General features: G+C 44.8%; 1 protein-coding gene across 1 annotated transcript; it reads right to left on the reverse strand.

Moving 5' to 3' along the window:
- Positions 1 to 594: 594 nt before the first annotated feature.
- LOC120846061 (E-selectin-like) lies at positions 595 to 9,429 on the reverse strand. The gene is made up of 4 exons (XM_040217686.1): positions 9,385 to 9,429; positions 7,699 to 7,854; positions 2,709 to 2,891; positions 595 to 884 (listed from the first exon to the last, which is right to left on the reverse strand). The coding sequence occupies exons 2-4, from the start codon at positions 7,772 to 7,774 to the stop codon at positions 595 to 597; spliced, it is 549 nt and encodes a 182-aa protein (XP_040073620.1). The 5' UTR covers positions 7,775 to 7,854; positions 9,385 to 9,429.
- Positions 9,430 to 9,742: the final 313 nt, after the last annotated feature.

The following is a 9,742-nucleotide window of genomic DNA, read 5'->3' on the forward strand; positions in this document are numbered from 1 at the left end:
ACTAAAAATAACCTTGAAAAACTACTAGTGCTCCAGAAAAAAGCGATCCGTTCTATCGAGTGTCTAAGTTATAACGATCACACATCTGCTTATTTTAAAAAAACATCGCTTACCTACTATACAACAGTTAATAATGTTCAACCTTACAAAAGCCATCTTTCATTATCTCAAAACTGACACGGAGTCGTTTCACACCCAATTTCCCTTAAGAGAAACTAACTACAACTTAAGACGTGTGGATTATGCTAGAGGTCACACACGTACGAGCTATGGTGAACAAACATTAACACAGCAAATTCCCCAGCTTCTAAACATGCATCCTCAAATTCTGGAAATAGCTGAATCAGTAAATTCAATAGATACGTTCAAAAAAGAATAAAGGATTATATTTTGAAGCTTGAATAATATATTGGATACAAATGTGTAAACAACCTTGTTTTTTGTTTTGTTTTTGTTTTTTATTGTTTTTATCTGTGTTGCCGCTCTGAAACCTGTATGGGGCTCGGGACCTTGGTCAGGTTCTATTAAGCACCTTTTGTCCCTGCCACCCCACTTCGAAATGGTTAATAAATGAAATGAAATGAATTACAGGCCTCAATTGCATTTTAGTGCAAGTCGCTCGAAGCCATAGAGGCGACTCCTACGTCGCTCATGAAAGCCAATGGCTCTTTCAAGAAAAACCACGGTACGCGGATGTTTCTTACGATTGCATATGGGTTCTGCTACCGTCCACGTCTTTGAGCTCGTGCAGACGGTGGTACTTTCTCCGACCAGTCGATATCCCTCGATGCAGCAGATGGTGCAGGAGGTCCCGACGGCACGATCTTCCTGGCAATCCCTCACGTACCCATTAACAGGAGTGGGAGGCTCACCACACCGGTTGACTGCAAAGTGGGACCCAGAGTGCACATAAAAGTGCTAAAAAAGAACACGGGGAGAACAGAAAGACTCATAATTAGAAACACAACCCTGTCTTATTTATTCTGCTTGTTATTTTGTCCTTTTCTTGCCCTGATTATTATGATTATGAACAAACTCGTCCGAAAATGGACGTTGCTTAGGACCCCGAAGATATATATAAAAGTGCGGACACCGCGCGCATCGCAGCTGCCAGCTAGAGTCGTGTCCTCAGCTGGTTGCAAGCGGCGACAACAGATGACTTCTGGATATGCGGCTAATGGCAGCCTGTTGTGGTTCCGGTTTCCCGTGCTTCTCTACGGGACACACGCTTTCTTTCATTGCTTAAAGTCAGGGGGTCTCAGGGAATCCCAGACACCCACGGATTTCGACGTGGGGGGTCTGAGACTCCTTTAGGGGGGAGATCCGACCGCCGCGCCCCTAGCGACGAAGTTAAGAACTAAACCCATCGGTACAACTTGAATGGTTTGGGCATGTTTTTGACGCAGCGTTTGTATGAATTTGCTTACTAACCCCCCCCCCCCCCCCCTCCCCAATCGCCCCAACATGGTGACCATAACAGCCACCGGTGGGAGACTTTAAGCACTGCTGGCTTTGAAGGTCGTTTTCTGGGTCATGTAGAACTTGGAACTTGCACGATGCGTCTTGCTTATATGCTGCTTTGTCGTTGCCCCAGGGTTCCTGCCTCAACGATGGCAATTACAGTTTTATGAACGAGTTGAAGTGGAGAAATCTAAACCGTTCGTCAAGGTCGGGGCAAACGGTCCGAGCGGGAAGAGCGTGCCCGAAAGGCGACACTTTTTTTTATTCAGTTGAGACGTCTGGTTGGTGGAGAGACTGTCGGTTGAGGATACCGGGGCGCGCGCCAAGAGGGCGTTATCCGGTCCATCGCGTCCCAGCGTTCGCCATGATGTGTGTCCTCACCGATATATTCTTACACCATGCTTAGGACTCAGAGCACTTGGGATGCAATCTAGGGAAATTTCTATGTACGCTTTGCAACCTTGACACTTTGATTATACGGCTCACCTCGAAGAAGCCACATCATTACTGCAACGTCGATTGAAGCTATGAGGAATCTATGAAGTCGTACTTTTCACACAGGAACATATTCTCTTAGACTGTTAAATTACAACAGACGTTGAAGGTCGACAGGGACGTTTGTGCCTAATAAATTTCTCACCAAGTGCAGCAAGATCAAACTTGCGGAAGGCGTTAAAGTCTAGGGCCCGGAGTGAAGTTTTTCACGAATGTACAGCAGTGTTAGCTTTCATGGAGGCAAGTAATGTGTCCCTAACTGTGCAGCCAAGGTGCACGATTAAATTTCTCGGATAGGACAAAGGTAAACATTCTGCAATTTAGAGAAGTTTGCAAGCACGGTATGGGGAATAAGCGATGTCACGGACAAGAGTATATGAATAGTGTGAACTGTCCGGAAACGCACGACAGCCGGTCACAAGGGAATCGCACGCATGTTTCTCGGACTGCAATCACGCAGCCTAGTTCTTTCTTCATCAAACAAATCAGGATGCTGCCAAAACAATCTCAACGGTCCCTGTGCATGCATAAAGAATACTTAGGAGAGCTGGCATAATTTTATGTTTGCCCTATTGTACATTCCCCCTGGATGTATGTACGTACAGGTTCACCTTCAACGACCCTTACAAGTTCCACAATGTTCACCGGTCCGAAAATCCCACCAGTCGGATGCAGCTCGCCTTTAAACGTTTTCTGTTGATGAAGGTTCTCTAAAGAAACATGGCAATGGGCGCGGTAGTAAGGTCACTCACCGACACATTGGGATGTGACCCCGGACCAGGTTCCATTCCCTTGGCAGGTTCGGGTTTCGCTTCCTTGGGCCGTAAGTTCAAATCCTTCATCGCACTCGAACACGCACTTGCCCCGGTACGTCGTCGAGCACTCACCGACAATGTATCCGTGCTCTGGCGGTTTCAGTGGGGGGCAAGTAACCGCTGCGTACCATAGCAATGCGAAATTAATTCGCAAATTAAAATTAATTAATTGTTCATTTACTGTATGCTACAGATCTGTGCTGCAAACTTCGTCTGTGTTGTGGAGGAAAGACGAGGGCTGAGGGTCGATAAAGTGTTTAAGTAAAAAATAAAACATGATTCCAAAACAGAGTGCTACTGATCGCCCCACTTCGCATTAAAAGACAGCGACAGAGACGCGCAATCCAAGGGTCGTCACGAATGAACAAAGTCTTTAAAATAACGTAGCGGTTACCGAAAAGATGGCGTCACATTTCGAAGCCTAATGGTTTGTATAAAAGGATGTGCACTGTAAACAATATTAGGGTTAATTGAAGTCACTGGATTCTGGGAAATTAGCTTCAAAGTTCTCGAATGGTGGCTATTCTGGTCAATGGAAAGAGCAATTTCTCCTTGACCTCTCAATTCTTGGTGATCTGATCCAAATTCACGTTGGTAGGTGGTTTTATAAGAACAATTCTTGTATACAGAGATCTTTTTTTTTATCCTCACACCTGCGAAACAAGCGTACACTTTCGCACCGCTACATATGCAGGGTCAATGCTGAACGGAATTTAAAAGTGATCTTCCTTACATGAAATACGCAAGAAGAACAGTTTTATTCTAAGAGATTTCTGGAAACAAGAAATATTGAAAAGCTGATTGCATGTATAGCGCCAAAGATGCTTATATTGGCGGCGAACGCCTTCAGTTGGAACGCGGCACTGTTGCAACCGACTAGGAACGCCGGACTGTTGCAACCAACCAGGACTGAGTCCGACAAAACCAGTCTTTAAGCCTCTTGCGACGGATTATGGCCGTGCCGCGCAGTAGTAATGGAACTCGAAAGCGGCTTAAAACCCTGTTTTCTTCAACTCGGCCGTAGTCGGTTGCAACAGTGAGAACCAGCTGTAACACCTATTAAATGCATGCACAAACAGCAACTCCAGGATAAACTTGCATATCGCACTACCCCAAAGGACTTCGATCACATCCCCGCTGTTGATTCTTGATCTGTATCCCAGCAGTACAGAACACGCCAAGAGGCTTGTTGATTGCTGTGCATGTGCCTATGATGCGAGCTGTGCTATTTCTAGGTGGTGGTTAATTTGCTTTAAGGTTCCCGGGATTTTTTAAGGTACCAGTAAGTATCTAATATCTACACGCACACTGTTATTAATACAATTAGTTCATGAAGATGCTTATATTCCTTCTTTGGTTGAGTTTAATCGTGGTGTCATCATGGTTTTTGCACTGTCGACGAAAAAAGAACCGTAATGTTGCCACTTGCTATTTTGTTGATCTGTGAATCAGGTTTTGGTTTCTTTTTTGTTCCAGAATGTCAGTCGGAGTCTTATCTACTTTGTTCCAGGAAGACTGTATAATGACGAAAAAAGCTTCAGGTGACAAGAAGTTGCCAATGAGCTGCCTGTCCGGGTAGCAGTCATCAACTCAGCAAAGGCCTGCAGGTGTATCGACCCCACCCGTTTCTTCATGCCATTGGAGACAGGATGCTTTGCAAAAGGTGAAACAGGGCCCATGTACTGCTTCCGGCGGGCCCTGCTGGTATTTATCTGACATTAGGTTTTCCTAAAAAAAAGCACCTTTACAAACTGTAATATACCGACCAAGCGCCCACTCTAAATTGCAGATAATCATGGAGAGCGGGGAAATGGGGTAGGTACGATAGCGAAGGTGAATACGGTCAGGTGGTCCCTTGGTCTGACGACGAAATTACGAATAGCTGCCGTTTGCGGAGCTAGTTGATTGCACGAACACGTGCAAAGAAAGCATCTGGCTTTTTTTTTTTTTTTACCACAAAGAAGCATCCTAAAAGTTTGTCGATTACGCATTGGCTTGTTTTTCTTACTGAAGCCTTAAATGTATTCTTCCGACTTAGAACAAAAGAGAAACTCATCTTTTCTTTTGCACAACTGTCTATGGCAACCAAGAGAAAGCTAGGGAGAAAGGAGGCAGGCCGTGCTGACGGCTTTGTGTATGCGCACCAAGTAGTTCCCGAGTTTTTTTTTTTTTTTTTTTTTGTCTAGGTTTTAGTGTGTTTTGGCGTGTCAACCACGCAGTTGCTACAGTGCATCTTTTTGTATGAGGATTGCGGTTGAGGGAGCTGAACCGAGATCGCCGAGCATGCAGGCATATTCACGTCTTTTTCCCAGCGTTTCACCCGTTTTTAAACGTAAGCCAACGCTTTGACTGAAGCACACAGATTTATTAGGTAAATTTCACCGTGTTCAATCTCATAGAATTTTATTTGTCTTGCGGTTGACGCAAATAGACAGCGTCGATTCAGGAAAAGCTGCTAATTTGATTATTGTAGACAAGCGTCGAAAAATTAGACAGGGTCAAGAAGTTGACGTGAACACTGGCGCTCTCGCAACTAACGTTTATTAAAAAAAAAAACAAAAAAAAAACAATCCCCTATATAGCCGTGAAAAACATCAGTCATGACTACAACTGGTGTAGCCCTCTCTAAAAAAATTAATTATTTGGCCGATAAGGTTATGGATGTGTCACTTGTACACTCTTGCCTTTGGCTTTAATCTCAAACGCCTCGTGTAGCTCTCTAGATGCTTTATCTGGGTATTTGGCGAAAAATTTTATGTCGTCAAATGACTGGGAGCAAAAGCAGAGTCCGCAGTGCGTGGCCAGATGTCCTGATGGAGGTAGCTCGTGTTGCCGCATCATGTTCGTGGGTGTGATCGTTAATACATAAGCCTTTCTGATCGATGTATAACGAACCTCATGACATTGGAACTTCGTGCAGAACTCTGGTCGTGCATTCTGTGAATTTTTTTGCCATGTTTTGTTTTGCGTTTTGTTTTTTGCAAGAGCAAGGGCAGCGGCTGCGTGTATCACACTCGTCAGCGGCTGCCCTTGAACCCGTCATCTGATGACACCAAATGTTTGGCCCGATACCCAGATAAAGTATCTAGAAAGCTGCACGAGGCGTTTGAGAAGAAAGCCAAAAGATATAAGGTGTACGGGGACCTGATTCTCGCGACGTCAATAATATCTCGAAAAAGAGAACACGCGAGTATGTTTTAGTGCGGTAACAAATACACAGCATACCACCCCTCATCAGCGAAATTTCATACTCGCGAAGTATTAAAGGAAACCACAGTTCGCCGCCTTCGGGAAACAATGAGCCGCCGAAACTAAAGTCGTTTACACGCTCGTCGCCTTCAGATTTCACCCGGAGTATAAGCTTAAGGGGTTATGAAACAATATCGGCTTCGAGTGTTTATGACTTTGCAGATGCGTGCTGGCCCTAGTTTGGCCAAAGTATATACTCGCACAGACCGCCACTGATTCACAAGATTTTTCGTCGTGGTGTAAATGCGAGGATCGAAGGGGGCTGTTTCTTTCAGTTTTTCCTTCGCGGAGCTTATCCACGTAATTTTGCGATCGAAATCGCCTGCCTGACGACAGTCCAGCGCAACTCATGTATTGGACACGAGAACTTCGTGAGGACTCGACTTCGGCTCTTAACAAATAATGAATGCGTCGGCGGACACTCGCGTGGTGGCTCGTGTCCAACCACTGCGGTGATGACAATAGCCTAACTCTAACAATGCCTGGATTTCAGCACACGCTTCCTACATTTGCAACCCCAGTGCATGGCTATGGCTAACGCTGGCGGCATAGGATAGGCACCAGGTCACGTGGTCGCTTGTTCTGATTCCGAGATGAGGGGATGAAAGGTGCTCATATTTCTTGAATGTTTTTTTTTTCGACTACCCTTGCCTAGAAAGAAAAAAAACTAAGAGAAGTTTATTCAATTATTAACATGAGCAAGTGATACTAAGTTGTATTTAGTGAAAGTTAAAAAAATCTTTTCACGACCCGTTTAAGAATCGGTGCTTCGTAAATTAAACTGGAATCGAGCGCCGCGCCAGCTGACGCGCGGGGATGTGTAACGCATGATGAGCGTTACACCTTAAAAAAGACGTCTGAGCGTGGCTCTTCCCCCGTAGAGTACGCGGTGGCCAATCAAATAGATTCCAACTGAAAGCGACAGGAAAATGATGGGGACGTGAAAACGGGTCTGACTTGAAAACGCGACCTGCGAAGATACCGCTATGGTACGCGGACCATCCAGGTTTAAAAGTTGAAATTTAACGCGGTACCGAGTATCTAGAGGTACGTCCTAAACGGCGATTTTTTTTTTCCAAGATCTATTATAATGACGAGATGTGATGGGTATTGCGAAATACAGTTTGTGCTAATTATGATTTCTGTAGATACATGCTCCCGCTTGCTGACGGATGGTCGTTGTACATATATTACGTTAGAAGTATTAGCAACAGCGATTTTTTCGCCCATTGCCAGCCTTTGCTATTATTTGTTAGCGTTTCTGCGTTCAGCAAGACACCCGGGAGCGAGCTTATATACCAGCGTGCATCCTTACAATATATATAGTTTTACTTAAAATTTGCTCCTGCAAATTACTGGGTGGGGGCACTAGTCCGGTAGATGACGCACATTGCGGAAGCAAAATGTTGAGCTCATTGCGCCTGCGGAGATAACGAGCTTTCAAACCAAACCGTTTGTGCACTAAATCGTTTCAAAAGATATCGTCAAAATGATATCTGGCTTCCCGTTTGCTTTAAGAATAAAGTAGGCGCACGGAGATTTTTTTTTTTTTATTGCAAAGTTAGGCTTGTCTGTGGGCGCAAGCTGTCGAGTAACTGGGCTTGCACATATAAAAAAAAAAAGTACCCAATTCCGGTTAAGAAGGTTTTTTGGGAAAAAAAGAAAGATTTATACGCACCGATACATTCTGTTCCGTTAGGAACGTAACCGCCCCGGCATCCGCAAGAATGGTGATGGGGAGTGTAGATGCACATATGTGCGCAATTGCCGTAGTTGTTTTCACAGGGGTTAGGAAACAGTGACCTTTCCAGTGAAATGTTACCTTGAAGAGAGTCTTTCAAATCAGAAAGAAGACACAAGTCAACGGATTTACCAGCAAAAAACGTGAAAGGCGTCAAACTGTACTTTGTCGAACGTACAGCGTACGACATTGGGAAAAGTGAAGCTGCGAGAACAGGTTCATTCATACTGCCTTAGTTTTGCATCCAAGAATTTCGGGTAATTTTTTGTTTTTCACTAAGAAATCACGTCACACTTGCTGAATCAAACTTTCGCCGCGACCGATGAAGTTAACCGAGAGAGGAATAACTCGTTTAATTTAAAGTACCTTTTTTTTTTCTAAAAAATTCGTTTAAAACTGCAGTAAAGAGCCTTAAGCAACAGTCCCATTGCTAATACATCATACAAAAGACGCGGTCTTTTTAGACTTCGCCTAGGTGGCGCAGGCTACCACCCGATACAAAGGGTATAGCCATTACCATCCATCCATCCATCCACAGTTTTCGTCACAAACATGATGACAGAAATATTTGCGTACACCGACTCAAGCGAATTCGAAGCATCCTTGCTTCATATATATGTAGGATACTTGGAGGATGTTTGTTGAGAGTTTTCGTATGGGCAATGTTCCAGGGCCGTCATACAAGAAAGAAGAAACAAACGCTACTCGGACACTGTTTACAAACTGCCCTTTGCACGATGTATGAGAAGGGTGACCTCGGCTTGTATCGGAGGTGCATTGTTTATTTAATAATTTGTACATCTGCAGTAACCTCATTGTATTCCTATTCAACTGGAGCAGTCTGATTAGAGAACAATTACGGAGAACACATTGATAAGAGCATTCTTAAACAAGACAACATCGGTAATTTTTGCACTCAAAGCGGAGAGGTGGTTCCGGGCAGTCGACGTATACGGTGCATAAAAGAACACCGAACAGAGGACGTTTTGAACTTGGGAATACCGACCTTTTGACAACGATCGATGCGAAACGAGACGTAAATGACGGCTTTATCATTTTAGGGCGAAGCTCGGTTGTTTAACATTTTACGGTTGTGCAAAAGAACCGGTACACCTAAAGAGGTTTTTCATGATAGCTATAGGCTTGCAGTGCGGCCATGGTTGGTTAGGACGAACCGTGCAGAGCGCTTTTGAAAGGATACATTCGAGGCCTTTTGCGAGATGAAAGGCCGGAGATAGAAATGGCAGCGAAGAATTTTAAAGGCTCGTTAGCACACTTGTGTCTGCTTAGGACCGAATGTGTTATGTCCCCTTGTGATCTCTTTCTCGAGAGGACACACCATCGGATAGCCGTGGATCCCTCGCGATTTCTTTATACTTTCTATTATTTTACGCATCATTCTTTCCCTACAAGGTTGAAACACATTTGACGACGTTATAAACGACCGTTCCTCATCGTAGTACGTACATTTGATCTCGGAAATATTGCAAAACATAAGCTCTAGTAAGCAGTCGCAAGTGTGTAAAGCAGTCACAAGTATGGACGGATCAGTGTTCCGTACAAAGTGACATTCAGTAAAGACGGAGCAAGTAAGCAGTTTTTTTTCGAAACGGTATATCTCACCTGTGCCGTTGAGACATCTGGGCGGCGGCCTGTTCCACCGCCTTTTTATGCAGATCATGGGGTTCGTAGACGTGATGTTGAAGCCGCGGTTGCAGTCAAACTCAAGTTGATTCTCATTTCTCCTCAGAATCGCAAAACCATTGCGCGGGGCGGGCGGAAGCCAACAAGCTGGGAGGCTGCTAAATTGGATGACCCTCTGTCGGGCGGAGCGACGACGTACGTCCAACGTCAAGCTCTTCGTCTCGCTGTAAGGGCAGGGCGTCGTCCTCGGTGCCACCGGGGCTTGAACCGCCTCCGTGGCAGTCGTCCCTTCGGTGCCATCTAGATACGAAGAAAGTAAGCAAAGAGAGCTCAAGGG

This window comes from Ixodes scapularis, unplaced genomic scaffold (genome assembly GCF_016920785.2).
Source record: "Ixodes scapularis isolate PalLabHiFi unplaced genomic scaffold, ASM1692078v2 PGA_scaffold13__105_contigs__length_92229423, whole genome shotgun sequence".
Lineage (NCBI taxonomy): Eukaryota > Metazoa > Arthropoda > Arachnida > Ixodida > Ixodidae > Ixodes > Ixodes scapularis.